The sequence below is a fragment of the Mobula hypostoma genome, chromosome 6 (assembly GCF_963921235.1).
Source record: "Mobula hypostoma chromosome 6, sMobHyp1.1, whole genome shotgun sequence".
In the NCBI taxonomy this organism is placed as follows: domain Eukaryota; kingdom Metazoa; phylum Chordata; class Chondrichthyes; order Myliobatiformes; family Myliobatidae; genus Mobula; species Mobula hypostoma.
This window is the reverse complement of record NC_086102.1, coordinates 165,810,628-165,837,568: the sequence shown is the minus strand read 5'-3', so window position 1 is coordinate 165,837,568 and position 26,941 is coordinate 165,810,628. Positions and strand designations below refer to the sequence as shown.

The 26,941-nt window shown below is 39.3% G+C and overlaps 2 protein-coding genes across 6 annotated transcripts in view; one reads left to right on the top strand and one right to left on the bottom strand.

Annotated features, from left to right (window-relative positions):
* Window positions 1-2,748: 2,748 nt before the first annotated feature.
* cdca7a (cell division cycle associated 7a) lies at window positions 2,749-25,229 on the top strand. Of its 5 annotated transcripts, XM_063050104.1 has the most exons (11): window positions 3,224-3,320; window positions 5,973-6,086; window positions 13,643-13,765; window positions 13,865-13,990; window positions 14,481-14,744; window positions 17,004-17,081; window positions 17,634-17,819; window positions 20,600-20,740; window positions 23,408-23,557; window positions 23,926-24,062; window positions 24,142-25,229. In XM_063050104.1, the coding sequence occupies exons 3-11, from the start codon at window positions 13,703-13,705 to the stop codon at window positions 24,170-24,172; spliced, it is 1,176 nt and encodes a 391-aa protein (XP_062906174.1). In that variant the 5' UTR covers window positions 3,224-3,320; window positions 5,973-6,086; window positions 13,643-13,702; the 3' UTR covers window positions 24,173-25,229. The 5 variants fall into 5 exon arrangements, with proteins under 5 accessions (XP_062906173.1, XP_062906172.1, XP_062906174.1 ...); XM_063050103.1 differs by lacking the exons at window positions 3,224-3,320; window positions 5,973-6,086 and adding an exon at window positions 2,749-2,909; XM_063050102.1 differs by lacking the exon at window positions 5,973-6,086 and having other exon boundaries at window positions 2,961-3,320.
* Window positions 25,230-25,566: 337 nt separating this feature from the next.
* dnah9l (dynein, axonemal, heavy polypeptide 9 like) overlaps window positions 25,567-26,941 on the bottom strand; it is a 317,674-nt gene continuing 316,299 nt past the window's right edge. Inside the window, 2 exon segments of the mRNA XM_063052593.1 lie at window positions 25,567-25,814; window positions 25,889-26,029. Coding sequence (XP_062908663.1) covers window positions 25,567-25,814; window positions 25,889-26,029 — 389 coding nt within the window.

Genomic DNA, 26,941 nt, shown 5'->3' with positions numbered 1-26,941 from the left:
CTTAAGCTCTCCCAACAATGGTTGTATCATCAGCAAATTTATAGATGCTGTTTGAGCTATGCTTAGCCACATAGTCATGGGTGTAGAGAGACTAGAGCAGTTGGCTAAGCACACAGCCCTGTGGAGCGCCAGTGTTAATCGTCAGCAAGGTGGAGATGTTATTGTCAATCCGTACAGATTGTGGTCTTCTGGTTAGGAATTTGAGGAGCCAGTTGCAGAGGGAGGTACAGAGGCCTGGCTTCAATCAGGACTGTAAGAATGATGATGTTACATGCTAAGCTATATTCAATTAATAGTATTGTGACATAAGTATTGCATACAGTGATGAACAGTCATGTATAATCAGATATGCACATATATTGAGAGAGAATGGCATCAGAGTTGGTTTTATGTTGTGTGTTTTAGGGATATTTATTGTTGCACACTGGGTTGCAGCGATGAACACTGTTATATTAGATTTTTGAATGCAGATTGCTAGTTACATTTAATATTGGGACCATTATTTCATCTGGTGCCAGTGCCTACTAGGATTTGCTGTAACAAGAATTTCTCAGCTGCAGAGCTGGTTTCCAGCACCATTGTGAGCTTAGGTTGTCAATGATGTGTTCTGCCCTGCTACAAGTTGTCTCAGTGCCGCACTCATAACCAGCTCTACAGTACACCACTAACATCTGAAGATTTTTAGTGGTTGCATTCCAATGAAGGGAAAAATAAAGAGCTGGGTGAAATAAAAAAAAATGTGGAGCATTAAGTGCAACACATAGAATGCTGGAGGAGGTCAGTACGTCAGGCAGCATCTTTAAAAAAACCTACTTCATAATAAAAAAAATTTACAAGAGTAAACTGTTCAATGCCTTTTCATCGTTCACATTCATAGTCAATGTCTTCTGTACTGTTCTATTGCATTCCTACATATCAATACCACTACTGCCACTCGTGGTGCTCTGAGGTAGTAGACTGCTACAAGAATAATTGAATGTCTTCCTCCTCCAGCCCAGTTCCTCCTCCTCCAGTAGGAGAAGAGCCCTGCACTGTTGTCATTCCCCACTGAGCTCTTGCACTGGATGCACCAAAATTCAGCACATACCCCCGCAGCCCTTCTTCAGCCCTAAAAGGGCAGAAGTTAGGATGAAAGGGTAGGGGTGAGGGGAGAAGACAAGCTGGTAAGTGATTAGTGAATCCAGGTGAGGGGTTGGAAGGTCGGGAGGGGGGGGGAAGGAATGACGAAGCTGGGATGGGGTTAGGTAGGACAGACAAGAGGTTGAAGTAGAAGGAATCTGACAGGAGAGCACAGTAGACCATGGAAAAGAAGGGAAGAAGGTGAGGAATCTGAAGATGGAAGTTGTGAGTGATCATGAGGGCAGGGAAGGGGAACAAGGAGGAGCAAAAGGGGCCAAAGGATAAGGGAAAACAGGGGAGTTGGGAACACAGATCACTAGGTACTGGAAGCTGATGTTGATGCCATCAATTTGGAGACCATCCAGACAGAAAATGAAGTGTTGCCGAAGGGTCTCGGCCCAAAATATTGACTATACTTTTTTTTTCCCCAAGATGCTGCCTGGCCTGCTGAGTTCCTCCAGCATTTTGAGTGTGTTGCTTGGATTTCCAGCATCTGCAGATTCTCGTTTGTTGCCCCTCCAACCTGGCTGTTGCCTGAACATGGCACTAGAGGAGGCCATGCCAGTGTGGGAACAGGAATTGGAGTTAAGATGGTTGCCAACAGGAGGTCCTGGCTGTTATGGTGGACGGAGCAAAGATGCTCAGTGAAACAATTCCTCCCACCTGTGTCAGGTCTCACCAGTGTAGAGGAAACTGGGCTGGAAGCACCAGATGCAGTAACCAACCCAGAAACTACTTTGAGGCCAGACATTTATTCTGGCTTCTGCCCTCTTTCTTTTCAGTCCTGATGAAGTAAACTTTTTTTATTGACAATGTAATAAGGAACTTGAGTACTTGGAAATGTCAAAGGTGTTCACAAGCATTCCCAAGCACTGGATTTCAGTGGGGTGGGGCAAGAGCAAAGTGCTCACGACTATCAGAAACCTGAGGGTTACACATGTTGTCTGCATTCAGACCGAGTTATATTTATGAGGGAAAATTCTGCCAAGGACCACACTGGGAACAGGGAAATGTTTGGTCACTTACCTTTAGTTATCCAGATATTTTAACATTTTATGTTTTAACAAAAAATATCTAATATATAGGCTACACTAAAATGACCTGGTTATAAGTACATGAGGGTGAAAGACTAGTGTAATATTTTTAATTTACAACTAGATCTCTATTTGATTGTTTTTCCATTTATTAAGTCATTTGTTATACGAATTGTGATTTTCCCAGGTAAAATGATCATGTGTTCAGATCCTGTACCACCACGGCTTATCTTTCCCCGTTCTCATCTCTGCCTTGTTTCGAAGTCTCTGAGCTCTTCCACACTTCGCTAAATCTTATTTGGGAAGTTTTGCAGTGAGTAAAAGGTTTAGATCCTTTCCAACCGCAGGCAAAACCACAGATTGGCATTTCACGTGTGACTTAATGAAAGGCAATCATTCTTTCTGCAGTGACACAATATTTACTTCAAAGTCCCTGAATATTAGGACTGCTGGAAGCCGGGGTCAAATCTCAAAGTGCGTTTTCTTTTTGAAGGCGCTTCATCATTGTTTTCTGGCATAAAGTATAGCCCTTAAATCCCTGGAATTCACTCCGCAAAATCTCAGCCTATTTCTTTCTTTCACGCTACATAAGACCAAAGTTTATGTTTATGTTAACTGTCTGAACCAAGCTCTTCGATGACTGGGAATGGAAATTCTTTGCGTGAAACACTTTAAGATGTTTTACTGCAGCAGTATATAAATATAAGCTGTCATTAGATTCATTTATGATGCAGAAAGAAAAAGGACTCAATGGCGGTGAGATATTATTTGCGTGTATAAAAATGTGGAGAAGTAATTTCAATCAACGCCAAATATGATAAGGGTGGTGGAATTCGTTTATTAATACTTGTGAAGAGAAAAGAGCGTGGTCTTTTAATGCAAAGTCACTATTTGTTAAATAAGAAGTAAATTCGAAAGGCTTTGTCAGTTTTGAGCAAGTTTTCCCAGCACCGTTGCTGCCGGACGTCTCATCTGGCTCATTGTACGAGCTGCTGCGGGAAGGAGCCGGTAGCGCGCGAAACTCGCACGGGCTCCGCCTCCAGACTGGGGGATTTGCAGCCGGCGTGCCTCTCGTTCGCATCGCCGTGAGTCTGCGGCAAACAAGTTAGCATTGTTTTAAACAACTTTCTTGAAATTACGCATAAAATGAAGAAACTGCGGGGCAAGGTAAGCGCACAAGTTACATTTCTACGAATCGGTACTGGGTTCGGTGAAGAGAACTTTCTCTACGCTCCATAGCGGAATCATTCATTCTGTCGTGTTCTCGCTTTAAGAACATAAAAATGTCGCCCTTAAAATCATGTGCCTGTTGGTTTTTGATGGAACAGGTTTTCAAAAGGCCAGGGTTAGAATTATTTTACTGTGAAATTTTAATATTTTATAAATGTCAAAATTAAGGCTAAATGCCGAGTTTTAGGTCCTGTTAGTCGCACCTTCCTGTCAGTTTTTAAATTGTAAGTCGTGTATTTTAGATGTCCCATTTTGAGGTGAAATCTCTGCATTGAACTTCGGTTTTGGGATTTAAACCGGGCGCCCGGTCACGTGACAGGACTTGACGCGGGAAAAGGTTCAGATGATTGACAGGGTCGCGGGGGCGCCGCGCGGCGGAGTGGCGGAGTGGGTTGTTGCCGTGGCCTGCTTTGCTTCACCGTTTTATGTCGTCAAGGATAACTTTGTAGTCTACTTGATGTGAGCTCGTTAAGTAGTTAACGGTGCACTTCGACTGAATTGTGGATGGCTTTAGTTAACCATACCCTCCTAATTGCCCACGAAATCTGAGCCCGTCTAATACCAAGCTGACCCGGAGAGAATAAATTGATCTGGCGATCCAATAATTATATAGTGTACGTGGTCTGCTGGTGGTAGGGGTGATGGTCATACCGCTTTAGACTGCTGAATTCAAGGCAATTTTGGAAACTGGATACAGTGATTTGTCTTTCACTAAAGCTATGACATTCCACCTAGCTGAAAACAGTATCCGACGCTAGAAAGTGAAGATGACATTTTGCGCTTCAACTTGATTTTTTAGCCATCTTTTTGCCAGTGTTTTTTAAAATTTGAACCTTATTTTTTGAGAACTTGGGCCTCCTCGAATATGAGGATTATAGTTTTTGAGCAGGAGCTCGAGGTTCTTTATAATTTACTTTGGACGTACTTTGTTTCGTACAAGCTTAATGCGTCCTCCTTTTGCACCGATGCATACTTAAACTGCTTTTAAATCAGGAATCAATATTTTAAAAATGGTCATCCTCCTCCATTCTCCTCTATAACTTGATTGCGTTCTTTAGTTATCACTACTTTCCCGTATTAAAAATGGAAATTTGATTAGCCCAAAATAAATTGGTAAGAGATAGCCTATTTCCATGTTTTACTTTCTTCCCCTTTCTTTCCACCGTCCGTCCTTCTAATAAGCCATTGCAGATTTGTCTGGGAAGCTGCTTGAGTGCAACTATGCACAAAACAATAACACCCATAATGCGGACAATTTCATTTCTTGCTCATGTTCCACAGGCTTCTCGTTCATATTCCACAGGCTTCACATTACACCTCCCCTTTTGCCTCACCAGTTGCACTGTGAAGGGTCTGATTGACAGTTGCCACCTCATTTCGAAGTTCAAAGTAAATTGATTATCAAAGTGCATATACGAAACCATATACCACCCTGAGATTCATTTTCCTCTGGACATGCTCAGCAAATCTGTAGAACAATAACAATGAAAGATCAACCAGAGTGCACAACACAGCAAACTGCAAATGCAAACATAAATAACTGGAGCACATAAAGTGCCCTTTAGAGTGAGATCATTGGTTGTGGGAGCATCTCAATGGTGGGGCAAGTGAAGTTGATGGTTGAAGGATAGTAACTCATACTGAACCTGGTGGTGGGACTATTTCTAATGATATAGGTACTTTTTGAAAAGAGAACCTTTTACCCTCAAATCTCTTCCTCCTCCCGATGCCCACTCTGAATTTTCATTTAAGTCTGTGGTGCCAGTCTGTAACTATCTACCTTCTGGAAATGGATTCATCCTTTCATGATCATCATGATCCTCTCCTAAAATTCAAACAAGTACTTTGCTCCTTGAAACACAGCCCTGCCTAACATTTTAGCTAAGATCCAGTAAAATCTTTGCAGCACTTGATCTTTTGGATGTTTCCAAGAGTATTGTCTTCGTCAGTTCTAGTCATTTACCATTGTAGGGTCACATCGTTTATCCAGTGTATTTATTTGTGTAGCTGAGGGTTCAATGTGATAATTTTAACATGTTCTCTCAACATGACTGCCATTTTCTTGGGTATGTGCACGTGGACACCCGGGTCCCTGTTCTGGTACACATTTAAAAATATATAGTGTGGAAGCCTCTTCTCTTCTTCACTCTTTCCCCCCCCCCCCCCATTTACTCCAACCTCTTTCTTTCCAGTCATGCTGAAGAGTCTCGGCTGGAAACATTAACTGTTTACTCTTTTCTCTAGGTGCTGTCTGGCCTGCTGAATTCCTCCAGCATTTTGTGTGGGTTGCTTTAGGGTGGAGTTGTGTTGGATCTGGCCTGTTGCCCAGAATTTCAGAATGTAGTTTACTGCATGCTCCTTGCTTGGCCTTCCTTGCCCTTAAATCCAGTGTGGGTTTGCCACGTGCAAGTGCTTGGAAGGCTGTTGGCAAGGTTTGCAGGAAGCTTTAACTTGGAGCCATTTTAGTTTTGAAAAGGTTCTGACCTTCAGAGGCAATTCAAATTATGTAAAATCTCAGTAGAAATATATTATTTAACGAAACGTTTTGTTTAACTTGCGTTGCTTTACGTTTTTGCCTCTGAATTCCAGGCCTAGAATCACCATTGAAGTAGAAGTAGGTTGGTCTAGCTTCTAGAATTGAACCCATCTGGCACGGGATCTGGATTGGTGGAACTACTGGTCTCATTCAGAAGTGAACAGGAAGTAAGATTTCACTGCTCTTGTTGATAAGGCAGACCAAATTACCTCCATGAAAGTTAATCCTTAACGTTCCACAATAGTCAAGTTAAAATGATCCCGACAGTTTTGCTTTTATGAAACTTAATGCCAGGGGTACAGTGATGAATTCGTCATGAGCATTGCCTTGGGCATTTCTAGTTATTATGCGGTAGAGGAGGACAAGAGATACTACAGGTGCTGGAAGTCTTGAGCAACACACAAAATGCTTGAGGAACTCAGTAGGTCAAGCAGCACCTATGAAGAGAAATAAACAGCCGACTGCAGACATGATGAAGTTTCAGAAGTTTGTCTTTGCATTGCTATAATTCTGCTATCTTGCACATAGGTAAAATAGTTTATTATTGTGTTATCAATTGAGGTACATTGGAAAAACATTGTCATGCCATCCATACAGATCATTTCACTACATTAGTACATCCAGGTAGTACAAGGGAAAGCAAGGTAATGTAGAATATAGCATTACTGTTAAAAAGAGCGCTCCGTAGGTGTAGAGTAAGGTGCAGGACCATGAAGAAGTAGATTGTGAGATAACCCATTTTAATTGTTCCACCACGGAAGCTATGCCTCAACTAACCAGTCCTGGAATTTTTTTCCCTAAACTTGTTTGCCCTCTACCTCTTTATTAATATGCTTCTTATAAAGTTTACTTCCTAAGAGATCACCCAGTATTCTTATGTGGAATAGCATCATTTGTCTTTTGTTTCATAACATTCATTGTCTGTTGTCTTGGGACGTTTTTAGAGGAAGTTTTATGGCTTCAAGTTCTACCCAAAGTAGCAGCTGAGAGAGACTTATAACAGGTTGGGTTGAGTTGATCTCTGATCTCTGCAACCCATTTGCAAACATTTCGCCTCCATACAAGGAGACATCATCAGAGACGATGCCAAGATTGGAGAACAGCGCAACCCAAACATCGACTACCCGAGCTACACATTTTCCAAGTTATTTTCAGATTATTACAGAGATTCTCACTCTATTGGCCTTCAGTTACTTCCCTTTGACTGTCAGATTCTTGAACCAACTGGCAAAGCCCTAATCATTGCAGTTTGACCTCTTTGCATTAAAATGGTCTTTTTAATGTTTCTATTAAAAATAATGTTTAAATTATGTTTTACTTGTGAATGTGCTCTTATTGATAATATGTGCCTGCAGAGTTGCTGGCTGCTGCAAATAAGCTTTACATTATACCTGTGTATGTACTTGTGCACATGACAAAATTTTTGACTTTTTACTTTAAAAATTTGACTTAATTTTTTCTATTTGAAAGATGAAGTTGACGTGAGATATTTCTTCTATTGAGGTGTTGCAATTTTACTTAATTTGTGTTCTGTTGCTTGTTTTACTTTGACGTGCTCAGTTGATAAGAGTTGTTGAAACATTTAAGTTTTGTTACTGGTGAGAGCTGTGTTTAGGTTCAGATGATTTGAATGTTGTGTAAATGTGATTTAAAAAAAAGTCTGGGAAAAGCTGATTACAGCTGAAGTTATGCTTGGGGTTTAAAAACGTCAATAGGTGTAGTGTACAGTGCTAGAGAAGAGATGTGCAAACATTTGAATATTCAGAAAATTTCTACAGCAGGAAATGTATCAAACTTAATAGTTAAACTAAATACTCTACAAGTTGGAGAAGAATTTTTTAAAAGATTGTAATAAAATACTTGTATACAGTAAGATTCCATGATAAGGCTGACAATGTCTAAACGTAAAGTGGTGTAAGTGGATATCTGGAGCTGGGCATGTTTGAGGCAGGGTTCAGAAGTGATAAAGGCTCTGAATGGCCTTCTGTCAATTTAATATCAGTTGGCCTTGAAAGTAATTAGCATTGAGCCAAAAGAAAAGTGTTGCCCACAGTTTGAAAAGGGCTTTCATGAGCTTCTTTATTGGCACACCTCTGTCTAAGAAATCAAAGATGTACTTTTAGAAAATAATCTGTAATCGCAGTTTTTAATATTGATCTTTTAGTGTCAGAGTCACAAAATAAGTCTAGGACTGCATTTGTGCACTTTTTACCATGCTTTTCAGAGATACTAGAGCAGTGGGAGAAATTCAGTGACTTAAGATTTGGATTTCTTGCAAATGGGAAAAAATTAAAGTCTCATTAGCAGAAGCAACGAAAACCCTGGATTATTGTTTAAAACTCTTACCTAGTCCAAGTGCTCTTGCTGACGAGTCCAAGCTTGTTGCTGCTACTCAACTGGCTTGTATATTGCACTCCTGTATGCCCTATTGCCATGCCACCATCTGAAATTCTGCCAACAATGGTTGTATCATCAGCAAATTTATAGATGGTATTGAGCTGTGTCTAGCCACACAGTTACGGGTGTAGAGAGAGTAGAGCAGTGGGCTAAGCACACACCCCTGAGATGCACCAGTGTTGATTGTCAGTGAAGTGGAGATGTTGTTTCCAATTGTGCCCATCACATCCTATATAGTTGGGAATTAAATACTTGCACTGCCAGAATTGTCCATACTGTATGTACAAAAATGAGAAGATAAAATTTTATGTTGTCACAATTGCAACAGCGTATATTTGTTCAAATTCAAAAGGACAGAATGAACAATTGCAGATGTGAATGTTTTTTTGGATTTTTTAAGTAGATGTGATTGATCTCATTAGCCAAGTGATAAATGTTGAATTACACATTTGTTCTTCCCACTCCAGCATGTGTGCGAAGTGGCTTTTATTCTGTCAGTGCAAAATGTTAGCAAATGAATTGAGATGGATCAGGTCCAATTAAAACCTACAGATATAAAGTGTAAAGTTTTCTCTTAATATGTATATTTGGTTGTAAACCAATTCTTTTAAATGTTTCAGCTCATCATACTTTCAATATTAGGAACTTACTGAAGTTGTGGCAGCTAGTGGCTGTCACTTATTTACTATCTTAAACGTAGTTTCATTTTATGGTCTGATGGAAAATGTCTTTAATTGGTGTATAGTGAAAGTGTGTTTGTAAGCCAACCACACAGTTAATTTCAAATGTACAGAACACGTGATCTGCCTTGAGCTCCCTCTCAAACCCCACTTTTGATAACTTTCCACCTCTTTCACCTTCTGACTTTCGAGACAGAGGGCTGCTTTAACATGCTTCTGGAATGTTCTGTTCAATTCTAGCAGATTTGTTCTAATGTTAATATGAAAACAGAAACAAAGTGTTGAGTAGCTGGCTGCTGTTTAAATTCCTATACTGACTTTTCTATCTGTGGTCTTCACAAGGGCTTGTGCCAGTCCAAGGACCTCATCTTCTATCAGGGCGCAAGTTAGTGGAGGATCATGGTGCTGAATTTAAAGATCAGCCAAGACTTTTATTGAATCAAGGAGAAGGCTTGAGGGCTGATTACTACCTCCACCAGGTGGTCTTGATTTAATTCAGTGCTGACAAATGCTTTGAAATTTCTTTCTGAGACTGGGATGATTAAAGAAGTCCCCGCCCCACCCCCACCCCTGAGTAATACCACTTTCTGAATTGACAAAGCCTACTATTAGAATAAAAGCAATACACACAAAATGCTGGAGGAACTCAGCAGATCAGGCAGCATCTATGAAAATTAACAAACAGTCAGCGTTTCAGGAAGAGCGAGACCCTTCTTCAGGACTAAAATAAAATGAGTTTTAGTTAATGAAAGTCATTGTTTTGTAATCTTATTAGACAACCTTCTTAACTGGGTGTTTATTGCATTATATTTCAGTGCAGAAAGTAAATATACTAAAATGTTTTCAAAACTTGAATTCCACGTAATAGTTTCTAGTAAAATCCTGTTAGTGCTTAAAAAGGATTAACAGTGTTGGGAATAAGAGACCATCATTTCTCAGGTGTCAACATCTTAAGTGCTAATATCCTTTAGTGAAATTAGACCCCTGTACCTTTTGTTGCTTGTCCCTCATCAGGCTATCTATGTTTCATTTTCAAATGTCAGACAAGAGCAAATGATCTAAAAATGGATAATGCTGGGAACACTCAGCAGGTCAGGTAACATTCGTGGAAAAAGCAAGAACTGACATTTCACCTCAAAGACCACCTGTCAGAAAAAAATCCCGATTGTGCTTGAATTCTACTGAAAGTCTATGAGCTGAAATGTTAGAACTACTTCTCTTTTTATACAAACACTGCCCGAGTATTTGCAGCATTTTGTGTTTTTTGTTTTAGATTTCCAGTAAGAGCAAACAAGGACAATAAATATGGGCTAAATTATGGGTTTTTGGGCCGTGATGAGGAGTAGTTGGATCTTGGAGGTGCTTAACAATACGACAGGTGGCAGAGGTGGTTTAGAAGGCACACCATACACTTACTTGCCTCTGCTCCTATCTTAAGTATATGTGTAAGGAGCTTCTGCTGAAGCTGCACAAGACACAAGTTCACAGCTGGAATAATTTCAATCAAGAGAGAATTTTACTTTAGAGTTGCTTTTATTGTGGGAAAGAAGCTTAACCATTGGGTTGTACGAAATTATTGTAGCCCTGGACAGTGGAGGAGGTTAGTGGCCATGTTAATATATAATTGTGCCTCATGGGGGAATTGTTAATAAAATGGGGTGGGATGGGATTCATCTCCTTTCACAGAGCATTTGGGGTTGGTGAGAGTTGGATGTTTGTTTTCAGCCCCACTTTACCCCATGAATGAGGTCTGATGTCCAGATTGCCCGTCCAGAGGTAAGCCAGGTGTGGGTCTCTGGTTTCAGTGTGGGAGGGACTCTGCACCTTAGTCTGCAGTGCACAAATGCAACCGAAAGTGCAACTAACGCAGATTTTGGGGTGGGTGGTGTGTTCTCTCAAAATGCACCTTTTGAAAGGCAGTTGCAAATTTTTGGCTGGAAGGGTGTGCTTGCATGTCCGGGATTAATTCAATCAATAGCAAGGGGATACAGACAGCAGGAGAGTGGAAGAGGAATGTTAAGAAGAGTTCTGGGGATCTGAAACACACTTCTTTGGGGGGGGGCGTGTGCGGTGGAGATGGAGACCTCCAAAATGTCACTTGTATTCAGTAACCCACCAGGCTGAGGATGAGTGCTGGGATTTGGGAATGGCCGAAACAGCTGTTTGTTTTTGCACAGCATGGGAGGATGAATTAAATGGTCTCTTCCTATGCTCCAGATTTTAATTCTGTATTTTAATTTATTTTTTGAAAAGTTGTTGGAATATTTATTTTTAAACTGGGTACTGTGAAGTTCAGAGTGGGGAACTGCCTGGAGGAATTAATGATCTTGACATTATTAGGAATTGAACTGTCAGAGTCGATTACCCAGGGCGCTTAAACCATTTCCCCTCATTTTAACTGCACGTTAATTCAGTTTCCTCACATTATCAGGTTTATTAATATCTCATCAGTGCTTGCTGTTAAAGAGAAATAATCAACAGAAGAACAGGAGATTGATGGTCAGTTTTTAATACTGTCAGTAAAAGTCAAGTCTATTTCATAGGAACTTACAGTTTGCACTATTGTTTTTGTTCTAATGCACCATAAATGTTGGTAACAAAAGGTACACTTTCACTCTCCGTGTGGGTGTCCTGAAATTACCCAATTCATTTCAGTAGATGAGTTGTGTTAACACAGATTGTATTCCCTTGTGGTCAGCTCCATTCATTTCAATGCCAAGTGTCTGAAATTCTATCAGACTGTTTGAAAAGCAATGAAATGTAAATTCAGGAAATACTCAGCATGTCGTGCAGATCTGTGAAGAGAAAAGCATAATTAACTTTTTGGTCACTGACCTTTTATCGGAAATGAGAAATATAGTCTGTAACTTGAAGCATGTTTGATTTCTGTTTGAAACCTTGACATTATATATGACTGCACAAGTTAAGTTTTGGGTAATTTCTTCTTCATGAGATTAAGATGACTGATTTCCATCTTTGCAACATGATTCTGCCCTGCTTCTGCGCCTCCATTGCTGAAACTTGCCCATCTGCTTGTTAATCAAGACTTCAAACACACCACCGTTGACAGGACATTTCTTGGCCCCCTTCCCTCCCTGCTTTATTCGCCCATCACCGTTTGTGCTCAATTGATTTACACTGCCTCCTGGTTAAGAATCTGATTTTTGTTTTCAGCTCCTTTGCAGCCTTGCCCTTCTGTAATCTCTTCTGGCATGCAGCCACCTGTGGCTAATTGTGACCTCATCAGTTTTCCCCAAATTAAAATATCCAATCAATGGGATTGGCTGACATAGCCTTGAAGTTCTGGAATCCCGTCCAAAAGCCCTCTGCCACTTCGTCTTTAAAACACACCTTATACTGACTCGTCTACGTTGATCTTCGTGTGACTCTGTATCAACTTGTTTAACATTTTTGTGAAGCACCTTTGAGAATGTCCTTTATCATGTAGACTACTGTGGTTAGAGGCTTTTGGATTTATTATTCTGCAAGAAAATGTGCAGAGTAAACACTTCCTAGTTAGTGTTCGGATTTTGCGATTTTTAACATGCATCAGGCTACAAGTAACCCAGGAACGCCTTGCACCATTTTCATGGTGTTACCTTTTAATAAAAACCTAAGTTGTATCTTAAAATCTGAGCTTGAGGCTTGGTGTTGGAAAGGAAAGGTTTCCTGTGTGGTAAAAGGAAGAGTGGTTCCATGCTCTTGTGTTTTTCTGATGTCTTTTGCTGATGAAAACCCTGTAATGATCTAAGAGGCCTAGCAGTATTACCATTTCAAATGTGAAAGCCCAGTGGGGCACCAGGCATGTTTTTTTTGTGTTGCTTGTAGAGATCCTTGAAAAGACTTGCAGGCTGTCATGTCTGTCGAGCAGTGAAACCACCTTTGGGTCAGGGTATAAATACAGGCTGTCCGTGACCTGTTTTCTTTAGTTTGTTCAGTTCTCGCCGTGGTGCAGCTGTCAGTTACACTGATATAAAGTGAAAGTTGGGTGATTTGCAGCCTTGCCATTTAAGATTTTATTTAATTGCATATCTTGGATATTGTGCCTGAAACTGGTAACTTTATTCTGTAAAATTTCACATCTTTCCAGTATTACAATGAAAATAGTTTAAAATATATATATATCTTTCGAAAAATCTCTCTGCAATCCACTGGGTGCTGTATGTAACAATGAGTTTTAATAAACAATGTTATTTCTGTGTGAAATTTGCAATCAGGGAGAAATACATTTTGAAGTTGTATTGATTTGCATGCAGGTCATGTTACTATTATAGATTAGCTGCTTCTCTTACCTCCCCCCCCCCCCCCCACCAGTTGTCAGTGTTCCAGCTGGTATAGCAGATTTCTGTATGGAACAATAAAACTTTTATCTGTCTACTTTGGTTTCTCAAACTAACCAAAACATGCTGTTTGAATATTGAATAAGCACAACTGATGATAAATATCTACAAATCTCAAAGCCAGCCTGCAAAGCTCAAATAAATTGGCTCAGCATTCCATTTACATAGCACAAAGCAGATTCAGAGTAGAACTGTGTGTTATGCTAAGTGAATTCCTTGCAATTCGTATCATTAAAACCTGACACTAAAAGAAATTATTTAAAAGGTATTCAAGATTGTATTTTTTTTTTCTCTCTTCTCTTGCAGCAGATAGACCTTTCTGGAAAGGAGGAATTTAAAGACTTCAGAAATGTAGCATTGGTTCCCATGGAAACATCATCATCAGATGATAGCTGTGATAGTTTTGCTTCAGACAATTTTACGAACAGTGTAAGTGTAATTTAAGATTGTGAATGCAAAAGAAGTCGACTACAATTACCTGTAATATGATAGTTGCTATATTATAACAAGTTTTCTATTTCTTCTCAGAAAGCTAAATTCAGAACAGAGATCCTGACAGATGAACTGGCTCGGATTTTTAATGAGGACTCTGACGATAATGAATCATTTGATGGCTTTTCTGAGAGCGACCTCAAAGATGTAATGGAAGCCATGGTATTACTGAGCATTGAAACTTTTTAGATAAACTGTGAACTTTATGTTTAATCTATAAAGTATGGAACTGGCTTGCATTAATGCTTGTTTCCAGTTTATTAATAGTTTGTCTGAAAGTTATTATTTAGACTCTTGAATCAGTGATTTTGCCGAAATTGGATTTCTTTGCTGCTTTTGGAACCATTCTGTCACAATGTGTGTTGTAAACAGTGACGTGTGTGATTTTTTTTTTACAATTTCTGTTTGCATTTTGTTGGGATTGGGATAAATTAAGAGAAGAGGGATTATATAATGTCTTGCTTTTGAGCACTATAGATTTCTTTTCACAGGTTTTCTTTGTTCAAGGTTTTTCAAATATTCAAAGAAAACTGCTGAATTGAAATTTGTCCCATTATATTTTGGCTGTCATGTTTTGGATGCGTTCCTAGTTAAAAATATGAATACTGCATTTTGTTAAGGATATCTGATAAATCTATTATTTGTTTTGTAGAGTGTTCAATCTGAATCTGAGGAGGAAATAAGTGATGAAGATATTGAAGAGAATTCTAGAATGCAGCACAAACGTTCTTTTCCATTACGCGTGGCTTTTAGGTTTCCATCTCGAAAAAACAAAAATGTATCAGTGCCAGATTCTACTGTTGACTTGAGTAATCAATCAGCCTCTGAATCCGAATCTGACTCTGACCTCAATGAACCCAGAGGATCAAGCTTTCTAGAAAAGAGAGCTCTAAACATTAAAGAAAACAAAGCCATGGTAAATACTGCACACTTTTTTGTAATTTATTTGTTCACTGACTCGAATAGATTGCACAGCTCTAAATCTCCCTGAGGCTTCTGGTTTGCTGGGCCAGAACAAGAATAGTTGAGGCTTTGCTACATTGCTGTAGATCGGTAATTGCATATTGCCTAAAGAGAGAAGGTGGAACTGAAAGGGATATTGACCACAATCCGGCAGTTCAGCAGGCATAGTTGCTTACCCCACCCACTGTAGATCATTTTACTGATAGAAATTTCAGCACAGAGAAGGATAATCCTGCAACAACAGTGTGTCATCTTGTCTGAATGCTGTTTGTATTGTAGATTAAATTGCTGGGACTGACCTTTAAAAGATGGGGGGGGGCGGAATAGATGATGGTAATTGCCTTTAACTCTGACATATATGAATACTGTGATTGAGTTGGGGATTTTAGCAATTTGGAAATAATGTTACCTGAAAATCGAATTTCCCCTTCTGACTATTTGCCTGGGGCAGAAGTTTGACCTGGTTATTTAAATTTGATGTCAGGTGTGCTAAGTTTGAGGTATGAAATACTAAATGGCAAGGAAGGTAGAGAGAGTCCATCTTGTAAACCAGATTTGATCTGTAGGCAAACAGGTAACCCATGTTCTGGTACATTTGTAGTAAACAGCCGGAAGTGATGGTTTTCTATAAATACAAGGCTGTGTCATCTGCAGATGGCAAAAAAGATGAGTTGAACCCATTCTGTGAGGGTGAATTTTATTTTCTACCTCAGGTTATTGGGGAGGTTGTGAATTCTGTAAGGGTGAATTTCTGTAATGCTGGGGTTACCTGTGTGGTATTGCAGAATTGAATGATTTGTTCCATCGAGTTTTCTTTCTGCACTGGAGCGCAAAGCATGGTTTCTGAATTTGAGATTATTCAAGACTTGAAAATTATGAACTGTGAAGGAGTGAGTGATTGCAGTGATATATAGCCAAGCTAGTGGAATGGGCAAAAGTGTGTTAGATAAAGTTTAATGTGAAATTAAGTTTTAATGAGGGTGGATGTGGAATAATATTCTAACGGGGCGAGGGATCGGGGGAGCATACATGTGCAAATCTCAAAATGGTGGGGCGGATTTAAACTGGGTAAGACACAGACTATTCTGGCCTTTACCATTAGAGGCATAAAATCTAAAAGTAAAGAGGTCACACTGAGCCTTTATATTGGTTTGGCCTTGCCCACGGTATTCTGTTCAGTTTTAGTTACCATATTGAAGGAAAGATGTGAAGGCATTAGCATCCAGAAAAGACTTAAAAGACAACTACAACTACAAGGGTGGAATACAGAGGTGGTATGGTTTTTGGAGACAAGACTGAAGAGGGATGCTTTGCTGGAAGTATATAGAAACAATGAGCAGTCTGGACAGAGTGAACAATAGAGGCTATTCCTGTTGGAATAGTCAAGGATTAGATGTTGGGTGTAAAACAGTGGTCCCCAACCTCCGGGCCGCGAAGCATGCAGGGGCGCAGCGGTAGCCGGAACGCACCGGCACCTAATTAATTAGATTGTTTATTTCGGCTTTTTTCTTAAAGGTGTGTTGGGTGCGTTCCGGCTACTGCTGCATGCTTTGCGGCCCTGTATCGGTCCACAGCCCGGAGGTTGGGGACCACTGGTGTAAAAGAAAGGGGAAATGAATCAAGAATGACGTGAAAAAACTTTTATATAGTACATGTTTGGAATCTGGAAAGTGTAGACCTCGGGTTTAGTGGCCTTTGAGGGAATTGGTTGAATATTTTGTGGGGAAAATTAACTAAGAAGGTAGTGGGTGGTGAAACTGGAGTTGCTCTGTTAACAAAGCAGCACAAAGGTGATAGCTTCATGTACGTTTATGTTTGTTATAATTCTAAAATATTTGTAAGGTATACCGGGATAAACATACCAAAGGAAGACCGGATTAGGAGCAACTATTTGGAAAAAGCTAAAAGTCAGCAAGGTGTTTGTGAGAAATTGCTGCCCATGGTATAATGAGGATGTGGAAAATGCTACCACATGGAGTGGTTGAAGTGAATAGCACTGATACATTTTTAGAGAAAATTAGTAAGTACATGAAAGCATAATTGATAAATGGTTGGGTGCCTTTGTGGAATATAAAAATCAAAGTGGTCTAGTTAGCCTGAACGATGTGTATCTGTGCTGTAAATTCTGTCAATTTAAAAGGCTATTGCAGAATCTAGCGGTAGTAAATGTCTTAATGTAAACTTTTATTTATATTTTTTGTATTTATTATAGCTGGCTAAGCTGATAGCAGAGTTGGAAACTGTGCCGGGACTCATTCCACGGAGAGTTTCTATTCAAAGGACGCCATCAGTAAGTGGTGATAGGATATGCTTGCTATTTGCTTGTATTTGCTCAAAAACTCTTCAACAGTGACATGGAAGTTCTTGCAAGCATTAGACACTTAATCATTTTCTGAACTGTGATATCTTAACAATGAGCATATTGAACTGAAATTGTTAGGATTACACTTAAGATTAATAGACTTACTTTACTAAAGTAGCCACATTTTATTTACTTAAATAGAAACTTTACTATATGAATATGTGATTTTAATATTGTGAGTGTGTGGTGCGTCTCATAGTCTAGCTTTACAAATTGTCTTAATTGTTTCTAGATCATCTACAGCAAAACAGATGTCCTTAAATCTGCAAAATATATTCTTAAAGATTTTTATTAAAATAAGGGTAGGATGTATTAAAGGTTAAAATTTGGTTTTCTTTGAAATCATTTGACAATGTTTTTAAATTACAGAAAATATAGGGTTTGCTAAAACTTTCTGTATTTTTAAGTACATAATCTCAATAATGTTTATAACATGGATATAGAGGTAGAAAATTAACTGTGGTTTGTTGTTTTCTTTAGAAACTAAAACGTCCACCAAGGAATTCTTTCATAGAAAATGTTTCTAGACAGAATCCCGAGCGCAGTGCGCGACCTCACACTCGGTCAAGATCCTTGGTTGATGGTCCTCCTTCTCCATCATTTGAGCAAGAAGATAATGTCAGCTTTATGAGGAAAAGGAAGTTTCTAGATAATGACTTCTCCGAGGTAGAGCCATTAAGTCATTTGTGCTGCTATTAACAACACCTTTCATGGTGCACTGACTTTGCCAGCTTAATCTGCATTTCTGGTGGTCACTTGTAAAGTCTAATAACCTTTGCAGTTAAAGACTTCATGTTCATAAAAATTATAAGAGATCTATTCCAGTGGTGTCTGCAGTGACTGCAATTAAACACTTGGGAATAAATGCCTCATTAAGAAATATTGAAATATTGAAAGTCAATATATTTTGTTTTGAAGCTTTCTGCAGCACTTGATGTTGCAGGTTGGCAGGCAGTTTGAAAACTAGCATGTTGAAACAATTGGCCTCGAGTATTAGTTTATCCAGAAGAGGCATGATATGATAGCTTTCACAATTTAAACAACAGCTTTGCAAGGAAATATTTCAGTTCATCCTTAAATTTCACATTTGTCAAATCCTGGCAAGGATAATTAAATTAATATATTGCCTTTTCACAGACTGCTCGTGTAAGCAATTTTTGTGCCCTGTTCAACTGTGTGCTGACCTTGCAGCCCCTAGCCGCTCCATCAGAAAGACCACCTGCTTCTAACTCTATCATGCGGTTTGTCCCTCAGCCCATCTGCTGCTAAATTTGGCATCTGTGGCTTTGTTGTCTACATGCTTTATTATTCCCACGCCAGCTTCACATCTTCCAGAAGCTTCAGCACATCCAAAGCTGCAGCATCCTTTTTCTGCAAGCTGGTCCTTGCAGTATCCTTTTCGACATCATGGAGCTACAATGACATTTAGTATAATAAATATAGGCCCAAGAGATCAAAAAGAGGACATTTCATCTCTGCTGAGTTCTGTTAGCTTCCATTGTTCAGCCTTGTAGATCCAATACTGTAGGAATTCCTGATATACCTCTTTCTATCCAGTGCACTCCTTTTAAAATCTTACTGACCATCTTTAGACAATTTCCCATTTTCCTGCTTTGGCCCACGTACTGTGTTTTATTCTTGTTATGTTTTGGTGGAAAAGTTTGTCCACATCACAGGTGCCACATAAACTCAGTTGACTCTTTACTCGTAAATGCACAGATTAGGTGCGGGTGTAGGCCACTTGGCTTCTCAAGCCTGCTCCACCATTTGTTACGGTCATGACTGATGTGATTGAAATTTGAATTCTGCATTTCTGCGCACCACTGAGGTAGTCTGTCACTTTTCAAGAATCTTATCAATACCTACCTTAAGTCACTCAGACCCTGCTCCCATGACCCTTTGAGGAAGAGAATTGCAAAGGCTCATTGGCTTATGAGAAGAAAACATTTATCTCCCTCTCAATTTTTCCCCTTATTTTAACTGAACCTCTAGTATTAGTTCTCTACAAAAAAAATACACCTCCACATACATCATGTCAAGACCATCAGTGTTTTGTGTATTTTGATTAAGTCTCCTTTTATGTTTCTGAAATTTTCTAAAGATAGAAACCTGGCGTAACCATCTCCTCATAAGACACACGATCTGTTCCAGGTATTACTCCATTAAACTTGCTTCCAGTGCATTTTTATCTTCCCTCATAAGGAGACCAGTGAAGTACACAGTACCTGAATGTGGTCCCACTAATACCTTCCATATCAAAAACATAATTTACTACTTTTGCATTAATTTCTCTTAACTGTAAACAATAATATTCTGATGCCCAGATTCCTTGTCATGTCAAGTTTTTCAATCTATATACTAAAATGGACAACTTCACATTTTTCCCCACAATATACCCCTTTTGCCAGAACTTTTGGCTATTTATCTAATTTACCTATACTCCTTTATACATCCTTAAGCCCTCTTCACAGTTAGCTTTCCTTATCTTTAAGTCATCAGTAACAATCATCCAAGTCATTTACAAATTGTATCAAGTTGAAACTGGCTTGATAAATCTTGTCAACTGGAGAGAAGCCACTAATGCTGCTCCTAATTGTTAGCCCGCTCACTTCTGTCCACACCAGTATGATGCCAACAGCGTCAAGTGCAATGCATCAAATATGGTTTTTATCAAATGTATCTGGCACTTAAATTCTAGCAGTGCTGTTTTTTTTTTAAAGCTTTCTGGTTTTGTGAGAATATGTTTTGCCTTACATCCATTAATGCAAAGGGCAACTACCAAGGAACATTTCCTTGGGATTATGGCAAACATGGAATGTTCTTTTGCTAACTGAGAACAAGGGTGCACCATTTGTTTTCCCTGCGATCAGGTGAGTTTCTGCTTGGTGCTTCACTATTCTTCCAGTTGTCTAAGTTAATTGGCTACTGTATATTACCCCTTAAATGTAGGTAAATGGCAAAGAACCAAAGGGGAGTTGATGGTATATGAGGGAGAATAATTGGCTGGAAATTAAGATTGGGGTTGCTCTGCTGAGAACTACCTTGAACCTGACAGGCTGAATAATCTTTCTGCATCACATTTTTTAATAATGTAATCCTCCCAATGTATAGCTTCTGTTTTTTTTTCCTGATTGATAGAGCAGATGTTTGTGGCCGCTGCATTTCTGAATGGGGCTGACAGGATACTGCAAGTCCGTCCCTCATTTATTGTTGCCTTGTGTGTTTATTGAATGCTGAGGTGTATAACTTTAAGCTGCCTAAGGCTGAATGCCAGCCACATCAGTGTATTTGCATATCTGGAATGCTGTGTGCAGACAAAAGTAAACTTCTGTTCATTTAATTAAATGTTGAGATATCAGATTAGGAACATGAATAATTTGTCATGTAGTTTGGAGAAGTTTGTGTACTGATGCTGACTTTACCCTTGCTGCTCTGTCGACCCTCAGGTGGATGTACCCCTGCGTAGGCGAAGCCGCCCCAGTGTACTTGCCATCCCACATGTGGTGCGGCCAGTTGAAGACATCACTCAGGAAGAGTTGGAAAACATTTCTTTTTCAGCAAAGGAGAAAGTTTATAATCGAGCTACAGTAGGTTTTTCTGTTCCAGCTTCTAGAAATGGGGAGAAAAATTGGTTTGCACTGTATGCTAGAATTGGATTGTTTTTGTGACATTTGAGGTGGAAAAAGATTTATTTCCCTCATGGATATGCAATAAGTACTCGTTACTGGATGTCATGTGCCATTGTCAGAAGTCTGACTATTTGAGTGGAGCAAGGTTAGGTTCAATCTGAGATGTGTAGCTTGGGAAAAAGTCAGTAAGAATCTTAACACTGACTCTTGCTCAAGTGACTAACTTTAATTACAGTTTGTCAACCAACTAAAATAACTTCGAAAAGGCATTGTGAACTTTTTTTCTAATCATAGCAAGAACATTGAAAATGATGTATTAATGCTTGTCAACAAATAAGTAAAAAGCAAGTGTAAGTTGTGTAACTAATCTAGTTGATCCAGGTATTTTCTCCAAAAGGGATGCTTGCTTTTTAAATACGTTGACACCATTTAAGTGCAAGGCTGTACTGAAGAACGTGCAGTGGAGATCGATCATAATGTTGCCTGCACTGGAGGACTTCAATTATAGGGGGTCATTGCATTAGCTGTGCCCCTCCCCCTGAAGTGGAAGGGGCTGAATGGTGATCTGAGTTAGGTATATGAAACTGTAAGAGGCACAGATAATACCCCCCCCCACCCTCCCCCCGGCAAGAGGGCATAGGTTCAGGTCAGAAGATTTGAGAGAGGGTTTTGTTTTACATAAAGTAACAAAATGCTGGAGGAACGCAGGAGGTCAGGAAATGAGTATAAACAGCTGACGTTTTGGGCCGAGACCTTCCTCAGGACTGAGAAGGATGGGGTAGATGCCAAGGTGGGTGAGGAAGGTCAGGGGCTGGAGGAAGAGGAATCTGGTAGGAGAGGAGATTGGACTGCAGGTGAAAGGAAAGGAGGAGGGGATCCAGGGGGAAGTGATGGGCAGGTGAGAAGAGGTAAAAAGGTCAGAGCTGGGAAGGTGGGGGGGGGGGCAATTTTTTTTTTAACCAGAAGGATAAATCGATATTCATGTGATTAGGTTGGAGGGTACTGAGGCAGAATATAATGTGTTGCTCCTCCACCCTGAGGGTAGCCCCATCCTGGCACAAGAGGAGCCCATGGACCGACATGTCAGAACTGGAATGGAAATCAGAATTAATTGTTTTATGCAGTGTTTGGTATCTGATGCTTTGATAGCTGATGGTGGATCAGATATGTTTAAGGGTATTTAGGCATGCACTTGGATAGGCAAGCTGCAGGCGGATGCAAGCATAATGGGGTGAATGGCAGTGGGTCGGCATAGTGGGCCAAAAGGCCAGGTTCTTCGGTACTGCTCACGCTACAACCTTTCTGAGTGTTAGGACTGAAGCTTTGGTGGATCATGTGTTTATGGGAAGTAACCAATTGATGAGAAATCTGATAAATTACATCATTTTATCCATATGGAATCGTACAGTCTTTGTCTAAGCATAGCAATGGCATCTGTTTAATAAACTTAGACATTCTCACTATCATCCTTTCAGTTCTACTCTGGAATGCTCTGTGTTTGCTCACCAACCATTGTAGGTTGCTAACTAGAAGCTGTTTTGGTGGTACAGATCTGCAAAGTGCTTTTTCAATATTTTCAGTGTAGGTTTTAAGGTGTGGGCAGTGTGACCACAGGTAATTGCTACAGTGTCTTGTGGTTTTAGATCCAAGGTAAAACTAGAATTTCTAACCCAGTGCCCTTTATTCTGTGCTTTTATAACCATGTGTCCTTATTTGAAATAACAGGATTATTCAGTTTAACGTGTTTTCGCTTACTACAATGACATAATTTGCATTGAATACATTATTAATTTTAAAGCATGAATGCATTTGCATGTTAAAAGTTGCAGACTCTTAATTCACGCAGGATGCTGACCATGCAAAGACCCAGTCTCTACTGTTTTTAAATATGGAAAAAATGCTTTTGATTTAAATTCCTGTCCTTGATGCTATTGTCCCCCTCCCAAAGGCATGCACACATTTTTGTCATCTTAGTACAGCTTTTTAGAAAGCAATTTCACTTACCTGGGGGAAAAAATGCTGTGCAAAAAAAAAAATGGTAAGCATTAACATCTGACCAAGCAGTACTGAAATAAGTTGCAGATAAAAAGTGCAGAGGAGAGAGAAGCTGGAAGGTTTCCCTCAGTATGTACATCACTCTTATTTCTCCAAGCGTTGTCTCACTAATGTAAAATTATTAGAATCAGATATTAATAAGTTAACAAATAAACACAACAAAGAACTATTTAAACAAATAAAATCCATCTAAGTGAAGTAAAATACTTCCAACAATTGATCTTTTTGCACTATTAGTGCGTGGGTTTCACAGCCTGAGCTGTGAAATCTGAGAATGTTGTTGGTGTCTGAAGCAGCACGGCTGAGCTGGCCTTCGGTTGTATTCTGCTACATAGTCTTTGCTTGGCAATAGCTCATTGTCAGTATTGGCTGGTAACTAGGTGGAGGATATTTCCCATCAGTAATTTATCTGTGATTTCAACCCAAAATTTGTGATATCTTTTAAGCAATTCTTCAGTGTGAATGTACTGAAGGTAATGTCTTATGATCACTTTACCATAATATGTGTGCTTTTGTTTATAATCTTGGTGTTTTTCATTGTGAACAGAACCATCTTTTTTTGCCCCACAGGGTACAACTTGCCATCAATGCCGTCAGAAAACAATTGATACGAAAACATGCTGTCGCAACCCAGAATGTGTAGGTGTCCGTGGACAGTTCTGTGGACCATGTCTTCGTAATCGATACGGCGAGCTCGTTAAGAATGCTTTATTAGATCCAGTGAGTGATAACATTGATTTTTCACTACAGCAATAATGAAACTAACAATTACAAAAACACAATTTCTTATTATTAAACCAGTTACTTTTAAAGCTCTCAAATACTTAAAGCCATCCTGTTCTTTTCAAGTTTATAACTGCTTGATTGACAAGCTAGTCTGCCTTGTTATTTTAACATGTTAGCAAGAAAAGACTTTTAGTTAACTTGTGGAGTTTAGTTACCTTTGCTTGGATATATTGAACCCCTTGTTAAAGAAGAGATTTCTTGAAAATAATCAGCATTGTTACTAATTAGATAACTTAAGCACTGGGCTGCAGAATCAAGAACACCTAGTAGGAAAGCTGTTTTGTGCTTTGCTCCCCCTCCAGAACTGGCATTGTCCTCCTTGCAGAGGAATCTGTAATTGCAGTTTCTGCCGGCAGCGTGAAGGTCGCTGTGCTACAGGTGTTCTTGTTTACCTGGCCAAGTATCATGGATATGATAACGTTCATGCATATTTGAAAAGGTAAGTTTAATTGATAGCTTTTGTTCATTTCAGACAATCTTGATGTACAGCATTTTAATTCATGAAAACTTTTTTTCAGCCTGCAAAAGGAACTTCAAGTGGAAGACTGAAAAGATGTATCGATGCACAGTACAACGGTTTACATTTAAGTTTCACAATACACCATTTTAATTTTTGCTAAATGATCTGAGCAATGATTACACAAAACTACAGTAAAATACTTGCATTGTTTTCTTTGCTATCCTAATCACTTAGATTTCGGAGGAGAGGGTGTTAACAATTTTGCATATGATTTTAAAGGTTTGTTGGCAGCTTAGTCTATAATGCCATTGATGTTTCATAGATAGTAACGTCAAAATTATTTGCACAATGACCTGCTGCGTGTTGCAGCAAGTAAATCCCTCATTCCGCGCATTAATACAGTTAGTCTGTTTTTAAACATCCAGTTGCTCAATTTCTAAGTTTCAGATAATTTGTATTTCCGTCTTAGACTAATTGCTTCATATTCTTAACCTGTTGCTGGCTAAAATAACAGATGACTTTCACCTTTTTTTAAAATCATTTTTGAAATAAAGCCATAAGTAGTTCATTTAAAATGTTATCAAATTATTAGTCTAGCAATTAACAATATTCACATACTTAGCTTTGCAGCTTCTATTAAATCGTGTGTTTTGGGGGTTGGGAAGGAAAGAGACCACCACTTCCCTACACAGGCCAGAAGTGGCAAGTGAAAAAACATTTTTTTTTGCAATTCTGCCTTCTGCCTCCCCCATTATGCTTGCATTGTGCGTGAAGGATTAACATCACAAAATGCACTCTTGTTGAAGCCATACAAAATTTGAGATAATTTGCATCTAAAAGGTACTTGAATGTCTGGGAAGGAGGGAGAAATACTGGTCTTTTGCATTTTAATGTTATGTTTTCCCACTTGCACCATGGTATTACATGGTTGCCTAATGTTGGCTATTTGCACTCGGAGAGATGAATTTAAGCAGGAAGACATACATCGGATCTTAAACACACGTTACCAGGATTTTTTTTAATTATTTGCTAGTGTACAAGCACAGTGCCATTGTAAAAATATTTTTATTAAAACATACCTTGACCATCTCAGATACTGTAACATGTTATAGTTGATTGCCAAAATAAAGTTTTTTTTCTTGTATGCCATAACAGGTAGAAAAAGAGGTGGTTGAATTATTTCTGCATACTTTGAACAGGTTACAAGAACAGATTGTTTTAATCTGCAAAGAAATTTGCCTCCAACTAGATTCATTAATGACTCTGATCAAAAGAGAGGGTGTTATATGGGTTGATATTAAGAGTCCTGAAAACTTTAACTGTATTTTTGGTCAGTAATACTGCACGGTTTGCTAATGAATGCAGGAAGATTTGGGGTGACTTATCTCATTCCAAGTCCTCAATAATTGTCATTCTCAAATTTGTGCCACACAGGCTGATATTGCAAGCCTGTAACCAAAGGCACCACTGCACTACAGTACATCTACACACTTAACAGTAAAGCAACGCCAGCAAGAATCCATTTTGCAGGCTTCTCTTTGGTCTACAAATTGAAAGTCCAGACATAGGTGTGTCCCCTCAATTTTGTCTTATAAACAGGACATTCATAAATATTTCTCATTTCCTATTTATCAATGGGAATCGCCTTAACAAATATAACAGGCGTCATCGGTGTAAGTTCTTTCAACCGTGCGTCTACTATATGACCGCTCTGTGTGTCCCATCGTGCTCCTGCGATGTGACAGGATAGGATTAAAGCAAGCAACTCATACTAAAAATTTAAACTTAAGTGATACTGAGTTTACCTTCCATATAAAATCCAGAAATATATGCTCCTTCTCTGGCAGGCTGTGTAAAGTCTTCCTTTAATTTTTTGGTGACATCTACTGTTAGATGCATCTTATCAAGGGGCCATGCATTTTTTCTGGCCATACTTTGCATTACAGCTGAAAAAATGGGAATATTATTTTAACTGGTGTACTGATGGCATTCAGCTAGGTGCAAGACAAAAATAATCAATTACCCCATAATTCACATCTGCAGAGAATTGTCGAGTTTCATTTAGAATTATTTAGCTGCACATAGACACCAGACCAGAAAGAGTGGAGTTTGTCATTCAAGCCATTTTAATGCCACCATGGGATTTGGAGTAAAACTCTAATCCACCAGGTTTAGCACTTAGATGAACTCCAACATAATTACTTTACGATACAAACACAGTAGCTGCAAGTTTGTGCCCTCTGGTCCTAGACACTCCTACTGTAAGATATATCCACCCTATTTAGGCTTTTCAATAGTTGAGTAAACTCCAGTGAGTACAGGCCCGGAGCACTCCTCATATATTAACCCTTTCATTCCCATGAACCTCCCTTGGACCTAATCCAATGCCAGCACATCCTTCCTTAGAAGAGGGACTCCAAAACTGTTCATAACACAATCTGACTACTGCCTCATAGAGCCTCAGCATTCCATCATTGCTTTTATATTCTATTCCGCTCAAAATGAATGCTAACATTGATTGCATTTGCCTTCATTACCACCAACTCAACCTTTAGGGAATCCTGCCCAAGAGAATCCTGTCCCTTTGCACCTTTCAATTTTCTCCATGTTTAGAAAATAGTGTATGTGCATTTATTCCTTCTATCAAAGCACATGACCTTAGACTTGCCAACACTGTATTTCATCTGCCATTCCTTTGCCCATTCTCCTAACTCATTCCAGTCCTTCTGCAAACTCGCTGCTTCCTCAACACTACTGGTCCTGCCATCTTTCTTCATTATGTCTGCAAACCTTCCCACAAAACCATTAACATGAAAAGAAGCAGTCCCAACAGACCCCCTGTGAAACACCACTGGCCA

Excerpts from the sequence above, each read along its gene's own strand:
- cdca7a (XM_063050102.1), top strand. The coding sequence starts at position 3,300 with ATGAAGAAACTGCGGGGCAAG. Across the intron at positions 14,745-17,003 it reads TTAAAGAAAACAAAGCCATG|CTGGCTAAGCTGATAGCAGA; the intron begins GTAAATACTGCA and ends TATTTATTATAG. Across the intron at positions 24,063-24,141 it reads GTTCATGCATATTTGAAAAG|CCTGCAAAAGGAACTTCAAG; the intron begins GTAAGTTTAATT and ends ACTTTTTTTCAG.